The sequence below is a fragment of the Trichomycterus rosablanca genome, chromosome 16 (assembly GCF_030014385.1).
Source record: "Trichomycterus rosablanca isolate fTriRos1 chromosome 16, fTriRos1.hap1, whole genome shotgun sequence".
NCBI classification, from domain to species: Eukaryota; Metazoa; Chordata; class Actinopteri; order Siluriformes; family Trichomycteridae; genus Trichomycterus; species Trichomycterus rosablanca.
This window is the reverse complement of record NC_086003.1, coordinates 29,334,028-29,354,410: the sequence shown is the minus strand read 5'-3', so window position 1 is coordinate 29,354,410 and position 20,383 is coordinate 29,334,028. Positions and strand designations below refer to the sequence as shown.

The window sequence follows — 20,383 nt, the reverse complement described above, 5'->3', positions numbered from 1 at the left end:
CCTGAAACTAAGCTGCAGCACAGTGGCCAAGATCATCCAGCGTTTTAAAAGAGCAGGGTCCACTCAGAACAGACCTCGCGTTGGTCGTCCAAAGAAGCTGAGTGCACGTGCTCAGCGTCACATCCAACTGCTGTCTTTGAAAGATAGGCGCAGGAGTGCTGTCAGCATTGCTGCAGAGATTGAAAAGGTGGGGGGTCAGCCTGTCAGTGCTCAGACCATACGCCGCACACTACATCAAATTGGTCTGCATGGCTGTCACCCCAGAAGGAAGCCTCTTCTGAAGTCTCTACACAAGAAAGCCCGCAAACAGTTTGCTGAAGACATGTCAACAAAGGACATGGATTACTGGAACCATGTCCTATGGTCTGATGAGACCAAGATTAATTTGTTTGGTTCAGATGGTCTCAAGCATGTGTGGCAGCAATCAGGTGAGGAGTACAAAGATAAGTGTGTCATGCCTACAGTCAAGCATGGTGGTGGGAATGCCATGGTCTGGGGCTGCATGAGTGCAGCAGGTGTTGGGGAGTTACATTTCATTGAGAGACACATGAACTCCAATATGTACTGTGAAATACTGAAGCAGAGCATGATCCCCTCCCTCCGGAAACTGTGTCGCAGGTCAGTGTTCCAGCATGATAATGACCCCAAACACACCTCTAAGACGACCACTGCTTTATTGAAGAGGCTGAGGGTAAAGGTGATGGACTGGCCAAGCATGTCTCCAGACCTAAACCCAATAGAACATCTTTGGGGCATCCTCAAGCGGAAGGTGGAGGAGCGCAAAGTCTCGAATATCCGCCAGCTCCGTGATGTCGTCATGGAGGAGTGGAAAAGCATTCCAGTGGCAACCTGTGAAGCTCTGGTAAACTCCATGCCCAGGAGAGTTAAGGCAGTTCTGGGAAATAATGGTGGCCACACAAAATATTGACACTTCAGGAACTTTCACTAAGGGGTGTACTCACTTTTGTTGCCGGTGGTTTAGACATTAATGGCTGTATATTGAGTTATTTTGAGGGAAGAATAAATTTACACTGTTATATAAGCTGCACACAGACTACTTTTCATTGTGTCAAAGTGTCATTTTGTCAGTGTTGTCCCATGAAAAGATATACTTAAATTTCTGCAGAAATGTGAGGGGTGTACTCACTTTTGTGATACACTGTATAGTCCCCCTGCAGATATATGGTTCCTTTGTCCCTGCAGATATATATAGTCCCCCTGCAGATATATAGTCCCCCTGCAGATATATAGTTCCCCTGCAGATATATAGTCCCCCTGCAGATATATGGTTCCTTTGTCCCTGCAGATATATATAGTCCCCCTGCAGATATATAGTCCCCCTGCAGATATATAGTTCCCCTGCAGATATATAGCCCCTCTGCAGATATATGGTTCCTTTGTCCCTGCAGATATATATAGTCCCCCTGCAGATATATAGTCCCCCTGCAGATATATAGTTCCTTTGTCCCTGCAGATATATAGTCCCCCTGCAGATATATAGTCCCCCTGCAGATATATAGTTCCTTTGTCCCTGCAGATATATAGTCCCCCTGCAGATATAGGGTCCCTGCAGATATATGGTTCCTTTGTCCCTGCAGATATATAGTCCCCCTGCAGATATAGGGTCCCTGCAGATATATGGTTCCTGTCCCTGCAGATACGTAGTCCCCCTGCAGATATATGGTTCCTTTGTCCATGCAGATATATAGTCCCCCTGCAGATATATGGTTCCTTTGTCCATGCAGATACGTAGTCCCCCTGCAGATATATGGTTCCTTTGTCCATGCAGATATATAGTCCCCCTGCAGATATATGGTTCCTTTGTCCCTGCAGATATGTAGTCCCCCTGCAGATATAGGGTCCCTGCAGATATATGGTTCCTGTCCCTGCAGATACGTAGTCCCCCTGCAGATATATGGTCCCCCTGCAGATATAGGGTCCCCCTGCAGATATATGGTTCCTTTGTCCCTGCAGATATGTAGTCCCCCTGGAGATATAGTGCCCCCCTGCAGATATAGGGTCCCCATGCAGATACGTAGTCCCCCTGCAGATATAGTGCCCCCCTGCAGATATAGGGTCCCCCTGCAGATATAGTGCCCCCCCGCAGATATATTGACCTTGCAATATTCCAACGATGCTCAACTGGTACTAATGGGCACAAAGATTAATTTTTTAGCTACTGACTAATTTATCATCTAATAATGAGCTGTGGCTCAAACGGGTCTCAAACCAGTTACACAAACATGTTGATAATTCAATAGGTCTACACAGGGATCAGATCTGAATCCAGTGGAGCTCTAAAACGTGAGGAAATGGGTGATTTACAGCATGAATCTGCAGCTTGGGCAAAATGTCAGAAATTAGGCCGGAAATTTTATGCCACAGCATTTTAATGTTTTCCGCAACTGCTCTTACACATTCTGAAATGCACCAGTTAAAGTTGCAGGCGGACTAACCCTACTTACAGTATATATAGGCACAGAAAACCAAAGCTAATCGCTAATGAGCAAATTTAGAGGCCACGCCACAAGGTTAAAGTGAAAAAACGCACGTCGAACTAATAATCCGGGCGGTTGTATTTTGTATTTTTGATGCTCGTGTAACTTTAAACGGCTGTTTTATTATACAGTGGAACTTTCATACTCTTATAATAAACACTTAATAGATTGAAATATCGATATCATATCGTCCTGCTGCGTCTCCCTGATCTTTATAATCCCAGAATCCCAGTACCCGGGGTCGGTAATCTTCCCGTTCACATGTCTGCTTAACTCTGCTCAGATCTGTGATACATCTGGATTGGAATTTGATTCCCGAATCCCCTGAAAACGCACACAAGCAGAAAACTGGGAGTTTGTATGTAATCTTGTGCATCAGCGCAGACTGCCTCCAGGTTCCAGAGCACCGGTGGAGGAGTGGGAAAGCTCCTGGAGATAATGCGTTCCAGCTTTGGGGAACAAGTGGAAAATGACTGGGGGGCGGAGGGGCTAAATTAGTGCCAAATTCTGAAAGGTTCCGCCTGGCCAAGCTTTAAACACAGGGCATGTGTGGCACCGCTGGGCCAGCGGGTCAACAAATACAGACAGGACCGATGGTCAGAGAGCTCCGGTGCCCGGAGCGTGGGTCTAAAAGAAGCCGGGGGTTTTTTTGGGGGGGATGGAGGAGGAATAACAGGGGTTAATGGACTGGGAAATTATCCTAATTTCCTTTGTGGAAGCAAAAGCAGGTTTGAAAGATGCAAAACAACGTGATGGTGTAAAACCGCCAATGTCACAGATAAAAGCTGTAGAACAAAAGTGGCAGAACCAGTTATTTTAATTCATTTAACTTTATTGTGCATTTTCTGTTCTTTGTTTTGCTCTTCTAAGTCCCGTCTCCTTTCTGTCCCTTCCTCGCACTGTCGGTGATGGAGCTTTCAGCACTGCAGGGCCCAAACTTTGGAACTCTGGAACTCCTGACCCACATTTTTTTTACTGCTTTTCCTGATGGGTAATTTTATTACTACATATTTTCCATTTATTTTTAATTGAAGATTGTTGTTATTTTTTATTTATTTATTTACACTAATTCATTTCTGTGGCCTGTAACTGTACAGTGTCCTTCAGTTCCTTGAAAGGTGCTTATAAAGTGTATGATTAAGTAATAATAATAATAATAATAATAATAATATAATAATAAGTCTCCTTGAACCAAATTAATACCTAGCTAAAAAGAATCAAAGTTCTCATTATATATCTGCCGGACAGACAGGCAGACAGACAGATAGACAGATAGAGATAGATAGATACAGAGAGACAGATACATAAAGACAGACACAGATAGACAGACAGACAGACAGAGATAGACAGACACAGATAGATAGATAGATAGATAGATATAGATAGATAGATAGATAGATAGACAGATAGACAGACAGACAGACAGAGATAGATAGACAGACAAAGGTAGATAGACAGACAGACAGACAGAGATAGACAGACAGACAGATAGATAGACAGACAAAGGTAGATAGACAGACAGAGGTAGATAGATACAGAGAGACAAATAGGTAAAGAAAGACAGACACAGATAGATACAGATACTGTAGATAGAGAGATAGATGATAGATAGAGACAGACAGACAGAGATAGACAGACAGATATATAGATACAGAGAGACATAGGTAAAGACAGACAGATAGATGATAGATAGAGACAGACAGACAGACAGAGATAGATACAGAGAGACATATAGGACAGACAGATAAATAGACAGATAGACAGATGACAGACAGAGATAGACAATTTGAAAGACAGACACTTTATTGATCCCAAAGGAAATTAAAGCACCTAAATTTAAATGTATTTAACTAGTTACAATTATTCACAAACTATTATAACTGTGTAATATTGAAGTGATACTTCAATTAATAAATGAATCGGGATTAAATCTGGGGCGAGTAAAAAGGTTTTATTTGGTAAAATGGGGTCACGTGGAAGTAAATACGCACCTTGCAGCTTGCCGTAGGCGACCAGCGACCCGCTGAAGGTGACGCCGCCGATGTACGTGCCCAGGTACGCCACGATCTTGGTGAGGTTGGCGGCGGGATCGGTGGCGAAGTGCGGGTACTCGATCATGTACTCGGCCACGCAGGTGAGCACGGCGGCCAGACCCACCAGGCTGTGGAACGCGGCCACCAGCTGCGGAAGGTCCGAGATCTGGATCTTCTTGGCGATGGCTAACCCTGTAAGGGTGAAAGAGCACAAGGGGATGCTGGGAAAAACAGTCCCGCCAGGCATGAGACTCATGTGTGTGTGTGTGTGTGTGTGTGTGTGGCTCGTTTCAGGTTTAAATTAGCATCTGGAAGCACGCTCGGGCCGAAGCTGCTCGGGAGGGACCCGGTTTCCAGGAATAATTAGCCGTTTAGATTGGACGCGACCGGCTACAAAGAGCGAGTGACTCACGACACGATGACCGTTACCTGAGCTCTGAGTCACATGTTTATACCCACTTACACACCAACACACATTCAGGAGATCAAAGACTTCAAAAGGATGACGCAGAGCAGACCTGAACACACACACACACACACACACACTCGCACAGTTTCACTCACCCGCCGTGCCACCCACTGCCATGGCAGCACTCATCTGGCCCAGGAGCTCAGGAGAGGGCTTGAGGACGCCCAGGGTGGCGGCGATGCCACCTGCCACACCGATCATACCCAGGGCGTTCCCCAGACGGGCCGTGGACTGGGTGGAAAGGCCGGCCAGCGCGCCCACGCAGCACAGGCCGGAGCCCAGGTACATCATCTGCACACGGAGGGAGAACATTTCAAAGTGCAGTCATTAGATCAGGGGTTTATTAAAAGCATGCTAAGTCTATTTATAGTTCCTTATCTTTATATTTCATGACTGCAAGATACATTAGTACTTTTCTTGAGTAAGGATTTCCTTTTATGGTTTCGGGTATAAGTAGTTGCTGCCTTTCCTTAACATATTTAGGATGTTTTATTAGAAGGTGCTTTATAAGTTGAGGGATAAACCCTATATACAGTTAATTATTGTTACATATCTATATTATTGTTCATACCTACCTAGACATCCCATTTTTATGCGTATTAAATAACACAGTGCTACCTGGTAACTCGACGTCCTTTGACGTCCTCGATGTGTACGTTTATCTGGATTCTCCTCCCTGTTTCACTTTTAAACTTGTGTTACAGCTCCAGCTTCTGAGAAACGGTGAGAATCAGAATCAGCTTCTCCCAGAGTCTAAAACGCTTCTGGTTGAGAATAAAGCTTAACGTGGTTTAATGTAGTAAAAGAAGGAGACAGGAGCACTAAACTTCTCTTCATTATTACTGCTCATAAGTTCCTCCACTAATCACATTCCTCACTCGCTGTTTTACTACAGTAAGTCACGCTGAGTTTTGTGCAGCGCCGTCACACTTCGTAGGAAATAACGGCACAGCTGCGCAGAAGCGGTTTTGTCACTTCTCGTGTTAATGCGCCGGTGCTGAATGGAATACGGTATTCCCAGATCAAGCATCTCCACCATTAAGAAGTGTCAGGAAACGATAAAAGTGCAGCTTTTATTGGTTTTTAATTGTATTTCAGTGTTTTTAATATTATATGTGTGTTATTTTCAGTGGTTTTTTTTTATTTATTTATTTTTTATATTATTTTTCTCCCCCTTTAGCGCATCCAATTGTTCAATTTGCATCGTGCTTCCTCTCTGTCTATGCCGAACCCTGCCCTGACCGAGGAGATCGAAGCTAACCCATATCCCCTCCGAAACATGCCGGATGCATCTTTGCCACCCACACATTGATGAGTGTGGCGCCACCCAGCGTTGCATGCGGAGAGACACACCCTAAGGGCGCTCTTCCTCATCTCCTGTGCAGGCGCCTCTAATCAGCCGGCAGAGGTCGTAATCGCATTCTGACAGAGAGAGACCCACATCCGGTACTGGTGTCCCACCCCCCCAACTGAGCAACCGGCCAATCGTTGCTCATACAGCCACTCGGCTTCGAACCGGTGAAGCAGAGCTGGATTAGATACCACGTACTCTTTTTACCGCTGCGCCACCTGAGCGGCTATTTTCAGTGTTTAAGTGTCAAAAACAATCTCATTATTTTACATGAGACTAAAATATCCATGGACGCATTAACAGGTTCCCCAAACATCCTTATGGGAAAAAAATACAGTGAAAATCAACAGCACTCCCAGAACTAACTGACGTCGAGTTTCAAGGTATTTCTGTACTACTATTTTATATATATATATATATATATATATATATATATATATATATATATATATATATCACTATGATTTTGTATATTGACCCAATACTATACATGTAAATAGCAATAGTTATAATTATTGTACTGACCAAAGATATACAAGTTTACTCATGAGATTTTACTTTATCTTTTTTAAATCTATCTATTTTCTCCTTTTATCAGTGTCAGTTACATATTGTGTATGGCTTGGTCATTACGCCTTCCTTGCGTCAGTGTAGAAGGGTCAGTATAAACAGGGTCAGTTAACTGAACCCTACTAAAGCTCACATCCTTTCTGCTTGTGCATTAGAATCATCTGACCTGTTCGATGTCGTAGCCACTGTGCAGCGCTGCTCCGTAACCTCCCACGAAAGCACCGGTGGGGAGCAGGTAGAGGTAATTGTACTCCGGGGGGTCAGTGGGTCGTTTGAACATGTCCAGCATGCGCTGAGTGACCACGAAACCCCCTGCACACACACACACACACAGAGAACACACTTTATGAACTCCAGTCAGACACGTGGTTTAGGTGTCGACGCTTTACAGCTCGTTCCGCCGGCTGCGTGATTCATTCTGCGATTCGCGCCGATCAGAGAACGATTCGTTTCTAAAACCAGTGTGAAGTTCAGATGAAAGGGTCTGAGCAGGAAGCGGCGGGTTTAGTCAGAGCTGGATGAGTCTGAGCTGCTAGTTATGGTTTATAGCCACCTTAGTACATATTTGGCTGCATTCAGACGATTAATTAGCTACTCGGCTTATATCATAGTTACATTAAATGTTCTGAATGAACGAATGCCTCCATCGTTGTATATAAAATATAACTAAATTGTTTTGTGCAACATACACATACACCGATCAGCCATAACATTAAAACCACCTCACTGTCCATTTTATCAGCTCCACTTACCATATAGAAGCATTGACATGTTAGTGTTAGTGTGTGTTGTGCTGGTATGAGTGGATCAGACACAGCAGCGCTGCTGGAGTTTTTAAACACCGAGTCCACTCACTGTCCACTCTATTAGACTCTCCTACCTAGTCGGTCCACCTTGTAGATGTAAAGTCAGAGACGATCGCTCATCTATTGCTGCTGTTTGAGTCGCTCATCTTCTAGACCTTCATCAGCGGTCACAGGACGCTGCCCACGGGGCGCTGTCGGCTGGATGTTTTTCGTTGGTGGACGATTCTCAGTCCAGCAGTGACAGTGAGCAGTGTCTTAACCACTCATACCAGCACAACACACACTAACACACCACCACCATGTCAGTGTCACTGCAGTGCTGAGAATCATCCACCACCTAAATAATACCTGCTCTGTGGGGGTCCTGACCATCGAAGAACAGCATGAAAGGGGGTAACAAAGCATGCAGAGAAACAGATAGACTACAGTCAGTAATTGTAGAACTACAAAGTGCTTCTATATGATAAAATGGACAATGTGTATAGAAACAAGGAGGTGGTTTTAATGTTATGGCTGATCTGTGTACACTACAGACGATATAATTACTGCGCTTGAACCGCGCGGCCGTCTGGAAAAATTAACAATCCATTATAATGAGTCGTGAACCATCATGAGTTGACGGCCGCTGGCAGCCATCAAATAAATCCTTATTGCAATAACACCTTTCTGCCAGAGAGGTCGCCAAATTCCTCCCATTTAAAATAAACTCGTTTACAAAAGCACGGCGAATTGAAATAAATCATTAACAAATTTATAAAACACACACTAACACTTTAAAAAGACTAAACTGTACGAGGACGGAGGAGAAAAACACACTTTTATTAGCATCATTAATGAAACAGGTACTCTATAAATTCCTGGGCTTTTATTGAAGGCGAATTGGAGAGGGCATTGTTAGTTTTTCCCCCTTGTGAACACTTGTAACAATAAAAATTTCGGCACGGAGAGAGGAAAACGGGGCGCAGGAACGCTCGCATTTCTCGTCCCGACGGTTTATGGTTTGTGGGTTCGGCTGTGGAATGAAACGCTGTGTGAACCACGGAAAGAAAGGAGAAAATAAATCTCCGAATTCAGACGCCGTTGATGCGAGCTGGAACCCGGACTGGACAGACGTACGATGAAGTCGTTACGGCTGCACCGCGGCCCTATTGGAATGCCTTTAAATAGGACCGTGGCAGAGCCGGGTCCGTGTCCCCACCACCCTGTCGGGATCTGAAAGCTTTTTTCCCTTGGCTTTAATGATTACTGGTTACGTGCGAGGCAGAACTCGGACTGATTTACGACGGCCGGGACGCTTTGAAGCGCCGGCGCTGCCTTCACGTTTCCTCCATCAGGTGTTCGATTGGCTTTACTCTCACACCTGGAGGCAGTGGAAGTGGCAGCTCTTCTAATGAATGCCACGTTCGGGTCAGTCGGAGGCCAAGGGGCAGGAGGGGGCGTTCGTTACCAACCTAACGACTTGATATTGATTTATTTATTATTTATTCGGATTTTAACGTCACTTCGGTTACACAAGATTCATCAGTTCAAGTTTAATATCAAACACACTCGTGGACAATTTAGTATCTCTAGTTCACCTCATCTGCACGTCTTTGGACTGCGGGAGGAAACCGGAGCTCCCGGAGGAAACCCGCGCAGAACCCAGGACCTTTCTGTGAGGCGACAGTGCTACCCACCGAGCAACCGTGCCACCCCATGGGCATTAAGTAAAGAGCGCTTACTCTTTTGGCAAGCCTTTTCACAAGTGTAAGGAGTGTGGCAGTGGGAATTTGTGCCAGTTCAACCCAAGCGGCTATGTCCAGTCACAACTCATTAAAGTAAATAATTAAAAGGGAGGCGGCACGGTGGCTAGCACTGTCGCCTCACAGCAAGAAGGTCCTGGGTTCGATCCCCAGGCGGGGCGGTCCGGGTCCTTTCTGTGCGGAGTTTGCATGTTCTCCCCGTGTCTGCGTGCTCCGGGTTCCTCCCACAGTCCAAAGACATGCAGTCAGGTTCACTGGAGACACTGAATTGCCCTATAGGTGAATGAGTGTGTGTGTGTGTGTGTGTCTGCCCTGCGATGGACTGGCGCCCCCTTCCGAGGTGTTACCGTGTGCCTTGCGCCCATTGAAAAGCTGGGATAAGCCCCAGCACCCCAGTGACCCTGTGTAGCTCTGCATTTCCAACCGCACGTAGTGATAGACGGATGATTCTAGACCATTTGGGTCACATTCAGGAGAAAACCAGCTCAAATTGCGAGGCAATAGTTTAGGGAAGGTCCTTCCCTGTTCCAGCATGAGCAAGATCTATACAGACATGGTTTACAAAACAGATCTCTGACCTCAGTACCACTCAACAGCTCTGACCGAGTCCCTGATAGAGGTACATACCAGTAAAACTGGCACACACGAACGCCACTGCGGTGTCAGTAACCAGAAAGGAAACCCAGTCTATTATAGACATTAGTCAGTATGTATAACGATCAGCTCCGCGATCGCTCCGTCGTTCCTCTTACCGGCGATGTTGACCGATGAGATGAAGGCGGCGAGCACAGCCAGGGTCTGTGCCGTGTTGGTCGGGGTGTATCCGCCACCCATCAGAGAGAGTCCGCCGACAGCGGTGAGTCCTGCACACACACACACACACACACACACACACACACACACACACACACACACACACACACACACACACGTCAGATCAAAGAGGTTACAGAGGATGGAAACACGACGGTTAAGGAAAGTTACGATGCCTTAAAGGCGCCATAAAACGTAAAATGACAGCATTTTAAAGCTCGATCTCGATCCGGGGCGCCTGTGAAGTGCGAGCGATTACCGCCGACGATTGACGAGCAAGCAGAAACGTATTGGCCAGAGGTGGAACTAAATCTGATGCACTTACAAGCCCCTGTTTATTCGTTATGATTATTTTTAAATTAAAAGTTAAATTGTTTAGCTGTGGGGTTTTGGTTTCAAGTGAAATTTTTTGTCCAGTCTAGTGTCAGATCGGAGGTCTGAATAATTAACATCAGCAGCTGTATCTCCTCCGTCTTTCCATATCCTCCTCTTTATTATATTTTATATCTTATAGCGCTTTTCCACCAAAAGAACCCTGGTTCTGGTTCTTGAACCGGTTCTGTTCAGGTTTCTTCGAACCTTGGTGTTTTTTAGAGAACCGACCCGCGTTTCCACCAGTTTTGGGAGCCAAGCCTGCGTCATCAACGGTGAGCGTTACATAACGAAAGTAAAGAGTAACATGATGGTGGAGCGTGTAGATTATCTGTGGGGATTTGTGCTGCTGTTACAGATGTTCGTTTTTATGTAAAAAGCGACGATCAGCTGTCGGTGATAAGAAGACGTGACGTGTTTGTCGCAGTTTGTCCACATGTATCTGTAATCAGGAGAACTTTAAAAGTTGGAAGTGCAGCATTAAGCTCCATACGACACACCAGCACAGCAGTTTTACAGCTTCTCATGTAAAAGCACCCAAACCTCGACACTTATTTTTATTTTATTATTGCTGCTGGTATTGCTACCAAAGTTTTATCACAATAAAGTCTCTCTTATCTTACTGGTGAGGACCCCGACTCAGGTGAGCAGCAGCCAGTCGCTTCTTTTCACCTGCACGAGGCAGGTTCACACAGGGATCAGGATCACGTTCGGAGAGTCGGGCACTGCTCTCCATTACTCACCGGCTCTGTGCAATGCCATCAACCAGCCAGCAGAGGCCGCAACTGCAGCAGTGATGAGGAATCATTCGAGGGCAGCTGTAGCCTAGTGGTTACGGTACTGGACTAGTAATCGAAAGGTTGTTGGTTCAAGCCCCGCCACTGTTGGGCCCTCGAGCGAGGCCCTTAACCCACAATTGCGAAGACAACATACTGCCACAGTACTGTAAGTCTCTTTGGATAAAAGTGTCTGCTAAATACTGAAAATGTAAATGTACTTAACATTATTATTTTTTTAGCAGTAGCTCAGCAGTTAAGGTAGTGGACTAGTAATCGAAAGGTCATTGGTTCAAGCCCCACCACTGCCAGGTTGCCACTGTTGGAGCCTTGAGCAAGGCCCTTAACCCTCAATTGCTTAGACAGTATACTGTCACAGTACTGGATACAAATGTCCGCTAAATGCTGAAAATTCAAGCCTGAACTCCCACAGACACAGCCAATCACGTCTGTGGCGGGTTAGCAAGTTATACTGTGGCGCCACCTAGAGACTACAGAGAACTACAGATGATTTGTTAGTCGTGTGTTTCTATTTCAAATGATCTGTGCATTTGATTCGATTCATTTATGTATTTAATGAATTTTAACGCCATGTTTAACACGTATGTGCCATTTTATGGGAAGACGGGTATTATGTTTCTGTCTGCTTTGTTACGGTATCCATTCAGTGTGCTCATGCTACACCGCTACTGTTCAGAGATCACGGTTGGAATCTGAGCGGTGCCGTCAGCCGGTCGGGCGTCCACACAGACACGACTGGCTCGTGGTCCGAGTGGGGGATGGCAGAAGCATTGCAATGAATTGGCGCCCTGTCCCTACAGAACACGCGCTCCTCTGGAAAACGGTCACATTCGAGCTCAGAACTGCGCCGTCAGAACTGAACTGGTACAGCACGTCTGGCAGACACGTTGAACTCGTTTCGTCTTGAATAAACGTCTCATTCTAGGCAGCCAAGCTTTGCATGTGACCCTGCAACAAGTCTCTTTTCCCAAAAAAAAAAAAACTCGGCTAACGTATTTCTGGCTCCCTGAGCCGTGCATTACCAGCCTGGGAACCCTCCTGGGGGCGCCGATAAGCATCGCTCCTCTAATGGCTTTCGAATGCTTCTGTAGTGGCGACCGAGCGAGACTACGGTGGCCTGTGCCGGTCCGGGCGCTCTCGAGTCAATGAAGTGTGCAGCGCTCTCGGAGCGTTTCCTCCGACTTTGATCAACGCTTTCTGTGGAATTACGCAGAGCGGCGCACGGGACGGGAATGCACGCCACATCCACACTGGAGGAAACGCTGCAGACGATCTGTAAAGCTACAGGCACGCACACACACACACTCGCCCCCGGACACCAGCAGTAAAAGCTTTGATGAAAGGGGCGCGCATCCGAGGACACACGAACCCAAATCCTGACAAAACTGAGATGATCCACAGACCTCCTGGATGAGATTTCCTTCACAAACATCTACAAAGCATTATCAGCTACCGAGACTAAGGCTTATCGGGTTGCCTGATTCACGGCCGTGTACGTTCCGCCTCTGAAAGTCATCCAGACGGATTTTTTGGGACGGTCATATGAAGGTGAGACGTTGGGTCATCCCGATGTCCTCCGCTGGAATAAAGTTCTTCCCGAGCTCTTTCATCTACCCGAGAGCGGTACGAGTAATGCATGACTCCGCTTTTGAATCGGCGACACCTTTAATATCCGTTTCACAAACGGATTCCACGCCGCTGTCCTCACGTCTACGACATCTGGCCGTTTTTCACCGGGAGCGTTTCTACCGAGGATCAAACGTGGCAGGGACGCCGTCTGTAGGACTTCCAGTTGTGACCGAATGCAGGGGACTTGAGCCAGCGACCTTCCGATCAACAGAGCGGTGCATGATCCTGGTCTTGTTAGGTCATTCTGTAACAAAGCAAGCCAACCAAGGTGGTGCCAACCTAATTGTGAAAACTGAACCGGACCCGACATGGGTTTAAAGACACGGGTCGACCTAGATCTGTCTCTACACAGACGCATTTACATTATCCTACGCTCCCGAGAAGAGGGCGTGTCTAAATCCTTAGCTCCCTTAAAATTCTCCTACTGAGGCGCCTTAATTCTGAGTGATGATCTGACTGAATGACGAGGGAGCGTCCGACGCCTCCTCAGCGCTGAAGATCAATCCCAGCATTCAGTGGTGGCCGGACGAATGCGGAGTTCTTTTCAATGTATAGTGTAAATAAATTCTCATTCATGTTTAATTTGTATAAAGGTGCATCGTATATATGAGCGGGCTCGTCAGGGACAGTATAAGCGTTTTCGGTACACGGAGGGAGACGTTAGGTGGTCGTGCCGCCTCAATAAGCTAAAACTGCGGTGACGTAATGGGTGTATCTCTGTACTACAAGTAGAGCGTCTAAATAATCTGCCGAATGAGCTCCATGTCTTATTAGAATCCTCTCTACTAAGGAAATGATCGGGTAGGTAGTGGGGAGCAGGGTGGGTCAGACCCTTAATGTCCAATCGTTTACATTTACATTTTTGACATTTAGAAGACACTAGCGCTGCAACGATTAGTCGACGTAATCGATAACGTCGACTATAAAAATTTGTCGACGTGGAATTTCATCGTCGACGCGTCGTTATTATTGCAACGCACTAGAGGGACCGCAGGGGGCGCAGCATCGCTTCCGTGGCGCGGCGGGGAGTTTATGAAGACAGAGAAGCAAAGATAAAGAGACCGAAACTTTCTAAAGTATTCCAGCCAAAATAACCCAAAGAAACGAGCTGGACGCCGACGCTACAGAGCAGAGCCAGCACCCTGCAGCCGTGATGAGCAGCGTTATTACGGTACCTTTTTACACCGCTTTGTGCTTTAACCAACGTAGTTTATGTTTGTTAATGCTAGAGTACTTGTCGGAAAACTATCTAAGAGTTCGCTATTTCAGGTTTGTTAGCTAGCGAACGCATTAAGTGTCATTTATATGAGCAACGTTATATAACTTAACATTATAGCCTAACGTTACCCCGTCTCGTCTTCCATAGTCTTTGCTCTCCTTAATGAGAGCATTCATTCTAAATAATCAGCCTCATCCACTTAATGGTAGCTAGTTAGCTCAGCAGATAATCAGTTAAGATATTTAACCTGTTATGGTTTAGTCGGCATAGCCGGTACACTATTTGTAATAAACTATGATACACAGCCTTCAGTTTGTGATCATTAATACAGCTTTCTCTTTTGCTCTTTCTATTAATAGCACTAAGTAATGGAGTGTGGATGAGAAGAGGGTCATGCTCCCCTCAGATGGATGAGATCTTCACAGACAGCATTCACATGTTTCTCAACCACATGTTATAAATGTTTCTGACTTCCGGAGTGATAACTTCTGAAACATAACAGCTTCTAACGCTGCCCAAAGCTTTCTTATTTCATTGAATTCTTTTTATTGTGATTGTGTATTAATGTTTCAAATATATTTAATTAAACTATCAAGCTCAAGTTTCATGGGTCATTATTTTAATTTGATATTGGAACTTAAATAACATAGAGTGGAGGGTATGACAAATAATCGTTGACTAGTCGACTAATCGAAGAAATAAAATAAAATAATAATAATCGTCAGATTAGTCGACTACTAAAATAATCGTTAGTTGCAGCCCTAGAAGACACCTTGATCCAAAGTGACTTACAGTACTGTGACCTTATACAGTCTGAGCAATTGAGGGTTAAGGGTCTTGCTCAAGGGCCCAACAGGAGCAATCTGGCAGTGGTGGGGTTTGAACCTGCAACCTTCCGATTACTAGTCTGGTACCTTAACCGCAAACAATCGTTTGAGTTACTAGCCTAGTAGTTCCGTTTGTTTGAAGATTTTAGGTCGTGATCTAAGTGTTCATTTATTTATTAAGATTTTAACATCATGTTTTACGCTTTGTGTTTGATAAATCTTGTGTAAGCAGACTGGAACCAGTCATGGACAATTTTGTATCTCCAGTTCACCTCACTTGCACGTCTTTGGACTGTGGGAGGAAACCAGATCTCCGGGAGGAAACCCACACAGACACGGGGAGAACATGCAAACTCCACACAGAAAGGACCCGGACCGCCCCACCTGGGGATCGAACCCAGGACCTTCTTGCTGCGAGGCGACAGTGCTACCCACTTAGCCACCGTGCCGCCCGCCAGTGTTAGTAACAGTGACCTATCGCTTACTATTCTGCATGATAAAATAGCTAAAGAACAGGGATCTCAGCAGAGCTTTGCTTACACAGTGCGTTTTAGTAATCCGTGATCGACTAGGATCGATTGTGTCCGTTACAGCCCCATCAACCACGCCCCAAATTCCATTGTGGCACAAATACAGCACTGCTTGGACTGAATGCATCAAAATGAAAGGCAGATCTTTTGGTGCATTTCAAAGCAGCACATTTCAAGCTGATTTGTGTTCAGTTTGGATGCGAATTCAGTGCTTCATTCTTTTTTATATATATATATACACAGGGCCAGTCAAAGGTTTGGACACACTTTCTCATTCCTGTGGTTTTTCTTGATTTTTTTTTATTTTCAACATTGTAGACTAATAATGAAGACATCCAAACTATAAAGGAACACGTATGGAATTATGTACTAAACAAAAAAGTGTTAAACAAACCAGAATGTTTTATATTTTATATATTTTTTAAAGTAGCCATCTTTTGCTTTGCACACTTTTTGGCATTTTCTCATTCAGCTTCATGAGGTGCCACCTGGAACGGTTTTCAATTAATGTTTGTGCTTTGTCTAGAGTTAATTTCTGGAATTTCTTGCTTTTTTAATGTGTTTGAGACCATCAGTTGTGCTGTGCAGAGGTAGAGTTGGTAAAATAAAAATAATCAAGAAAAACCACTGAAGAGAAGGTGTGTCCAAACTTTTGACTGGTACTGTATATATACATTTCCTTTATGCATTTTCTCTTTTTTAGGCCGTCCAATTACCCGATTGCGTCACGCTTCCTCTCCACCAATGCCGATCCCTGCTCTGATCGAGGAGAACAAAGCTAACCCACGCCCCCCTCCGACACGTGGGCAGCAGCCGTATGCATCTCATCACCTACGCTTTTGACGAGTGCAGTGCAGCTCAGCGTCGTGTACGGAGAGACACACCCTGAGAGCAGCCAGCAGAGGTCGTAACTGCACCAGACATGAGAGAGAGAGACCCCATCTGGCTTAGTCCCGCGCATATCTGAACAACAGGCCAATCGTTGTTCATGTGGCTGCTCGGCGATTCGATACGATGTATTCGAGATCCAGCTCTGGTTCCAGCGTGTGTTTTTACCGCCGTGCCACCTGAGCGGCCGGCGCTCCGTTCTTTTAAACGTAAACCTATACATATAGTTTTTCTGTTAAGTAGACGAGCGGCCTTAAATCATTGTGACTGATCTTTTACTTTTCAAGCGATACAGCTGCACCTTTATTTAATTCCATAATCAATTCAGCATTTTGTTTTATAAATGTGAATCCTCGTGTACCGTTTTACAGTGAAGTGATGAAAAGACGTGAAAACAACGTAATCGAGGTTTCGCTTTTAATTCTGGTACGCGTTGTCCACGATACGATAGAAACACACACGTGTGTGTGTGTGTGTCTGTTGCACATCACATTTTTCCACCGTCATGACTACATGTGAATTTGGCACCAATTCCTCTCCATATGCATCAGCTCGTGTTCGGTGTCGGGCTCTACACGGCGGTAAAGATCACCCACAGTGGCTGTGCTGAGCTAACTGTCCGGATGGTCGCCTGTAGCGTCTCGTTTTGGGGTTCGCGGCTCCGTGGACGTTGAGGGCTCTTTAACGTGGGCCACCAAAGGCTCGTTAAAGGGACGGAACGCTTCCCAGTTAAAAGCTTAACGAAGCGGAGGCATCACGACCGGGTATTTATAAACGTGCATTATTTATTTCTTGGCTACAGAGCTATAGACATCAAACGTGGCGTGGCCTTTTGTAAATTCTGCACAAAGGAGATGAAAAGGAACTAGAATAACAAATTTCGTTTGATGTTCGAACCGGAGCCAATTCACGCCTCGGTGATCGGAGTGTGTTACACAGTTCACAGGTGTGTGTGTGTGTGTGTGTAGGTTGGCAACACTCACCAGAGATGGCGTTCGTGACGGACATGAGCGGAGAGTGGAGGGCAGAAGTGACCCCCCATACGGTGTGGTACCCGACGATTCCCGCCAGGCCGAAGGTCGTCACGATCTGAGTGAACGCGGCGTTGGGTGCGCAGAGTCCGAGTCCGAGCAGCGTGACCAGACCTGAACCAACGAAACGAAACGAACGTTATTCGTGATGATGAGCAAACGTCACAGAGCTACTCGAGCACTCGAGCGCCAACCAGCGGTGCTATCGACCTGGCCGGGCGTCCGAGGGAGGGAGGGTGGACACTCGGGGTTTCTCCGTTTTGCCGACTTTGACATCTGGTCAAGGGACCTGCACGAGCGGTGGATGGTTCACAGGGGGGCGTAGAACAAATTCACACCCCCCAGGAACCCCAGTGTAGAGAGTTCAAATCTCATCCGCCCAGGCTCTCACACAGACTCGCAGTGCTGCAACTGCGGCCTCTGCTGGCTAGTCGAGGCGTCTGCAGGGGAGACGGGAAACATCAGATCTGGCAGTGCGGGACTCTCCAGCTCTCGCCCGTCGGGATTGGGAGTCTGCAGCAGCCGTGGAAGTTAAAACTGGGGAACTGGATATGACAGAACTGTAATTTTTTCCACACAAGGTTGAATTTAAAGGTGCCGCCTGTGCCGTCTCCTCGCTAGCCAAAAGTGAGAGACAGAAAAACGGATGACAAAACACTATATGGTCAAAAGTATTTAGACGCCAGGACACGAGCTTGTCAGACAGCTAGAACAGCAGCCACTTCTCAGAAAAGTATGTCTGTGTGTGTGACCGTGTGTGTGTGTGTGAGTGACCGAGTGTGTGTGAGTATGTGTGTGTGTGTGTGTGTGTGTGTGACCGAGTGTGTGTGAGTATGTGTGTGTGTGACCGAGTGTGTGTGAGTATGTGTGTGTGACTGAGTGTGTGTGAGTATGTGTGTGTGTGACCGAGTGTGTGTGTGACCGAGTGTGTGTGAGTATGTGTGTGTGTGACCGAGTGTGTGTGAGTATGTGTGTGACCGAGTGTGTGTGAGTATGTGTGTGACCGAGTGTGTGTGAGTATGTGTGTGTGTGACCGAGTGTGTGTGAGTATGTGTGTGTGAGTATGTGTGTGTGACTGAATGAGTGTGTGACCATGTGTGTGTGACAGAGTGTGTGTGAGTATGTGTGTGTGTGTGCGTGTGATAGTGAGTGTGTGTGTGACCGAGTGCGTGACAGTGTGTGTGTGAGACCGAGTGTGTGTGAGTATGTGTGTGTGTGTGTGTGTGTGTGTGACCGAGTGTGTGTGAGTATGTGTGTGTGTGACCGAGTGTGTGTGAGTATGTGTGTGTGACTGAGTGTGTGTGAGTATGTGTGTGTGTGACCGAGTGTGTGTGTGACCGAGTGTGTGTGAGTATGTGTGTGTGTGACCGAGTGTGTGTGAGTATGTGTGTGACCGAGTGTGTGTGAGTATGTGTGTGACCGAGTGTGTGTGAGTATGTGTGTGTGTGACCGAGTGTGTGTGAGTATGTGTGTGTGACTGAGTGTGTGTGAGTATGTGTGTGACCGAGTGTGTGTGAGTATGTGTGTGTGACTGAATGAGTGTGTGACCATGTGTGTGTGACAGAGTGTGTGTGAGTATGTGTGTGTGTGTGCGTGTGATAGTGAGTGTGTGTGTGACCGAGTGCGTGACAGTGTGTGTGTGAGACCGAGTGTGTGTGAGTATGTGTGTGTGTGTGTGTGTGTGTGTGACCGAGTGTGTGTGAGTATGTGTGTGTGTGACCGAGTGTGTGTGAGTATGTGTGTGTGACTGAGTGTGTGTGAGTATGTGTGTGTGTGACCGAGTGTGTGTGTGACCGAGTGTGTGTGAGTATGTGTGTGTGTGACCGAGTGTGTGTGAGTATGTGTGTGACCGAGTGTGTGTGAGTATGTGTGTGACCGAGTGTGTGTGAGTATGTGTGTGTGTGACCGAGTGTGTGTGAGTATGTGTGTGTGACTGAGTGTGTGTGAGTATGTGTGTGACCGAGTGTGTGTGACCGAGTGTGTGTGAGTATGTGTGTGTGACTGAATGAGTGTGTGACCATGTGTGTGTGACAGAGTGTGTGTGAGTATGTGTGTGTGTGTGCGTGTGATAGTGAGTGTGTGTGTGACCGAGTGCGTGACAGTGTGTGTGTGAGACCGAGTGTGTGTGAGTATGTGTGTGTGTGTGTGTGTGTGTGTGACCGAGTGTGTGTGAGTATGTGTGTGTGTGACCGAGTGTGTGTGAGTATGTGTGTGTGACTGAGTGTGTGTGAGTATGTGTGTGTGTGACCGAGTGTGTGTGTGACCGAGTGTGTGTGAGTATGTGTGTGTGTGACCGAGTGTGTGTGAGTATGTGTGTGACCGAGTGTGTGTGAGTATGTGTGTGACCGAGTGTGTGTGAGTATGTGTGTGTGTGACCGAGTGTGTGTGAGTATGTGTGTGTGACTGAGTGTGTGTGAGTATGTGTGTGACCGAGTGTGTGTGACCGAGTGTGTGTGAGTATGTGTGTGTGACTGAATGAGTGTGTGACCATGTGTGTGTGACAGAGTGTGTGTGAGTATGTGTGTGTGTGTGCGTGTGATAGTGAGTGTGTGTGTGACCGAGTGCGTGACAGTGTGTGTGTGAGACCGAGTGTGTGTGAGTATGTGTGTGTGTGTGTGTGTGTGTGTGACCGAGTGTGTGTGAGTATGTGTGTGTGTGACCGAGTGTGTGTGAGTATGTGTGTGTGACTGAGTGTGTGTGAGTATGTGTGTGTGTGACCGAGTGTGTGTGTGACCGAGTGTGTGTGAGTATGTGTGTGTGTGACCGAGTGTGTGTGAGTATGTGTGTGACCGAGTGTGTGTGAGTATG

General features: G+C 46.4%; 1 protein-coding gene across 1 annotated transcript in view; it reads right to left on the bottom strand.

Moving 5' to 3' along the window:
* nnt (nicotinamide nucleotide transhydrogenase) overlaps positions 1-20,383 on the bottom strand; it is a 59,368-nt gene that overhangs the window by 19,995 nt on the left and 18,990 nt on the right. The window contains exons 11-15 of the mRNA XM_063012014.1: positions 17,528-17,689; positions 10,222-10,332; positions 7,088-7,233; positions 5,096-5,291; positions 4,490-4,723 (exon numbers count right to left, since the gene is read on the bottom strand). Coding sequence (XP_062868084.1) covers positions 4,490-4,723; positions 5,096-5,291; positions 7,088-7,233; positions 10,222-10,332; positions 17,528-17,689 — 849 coding nt within the window. The remainder of the gene's footprint in view (positions 1-4,489; positions 4,724-5,095; positions 5,292-7,087; positions 7,234-10,221; positions 10,333-17,527; positions 17,690-20,383) is intronic.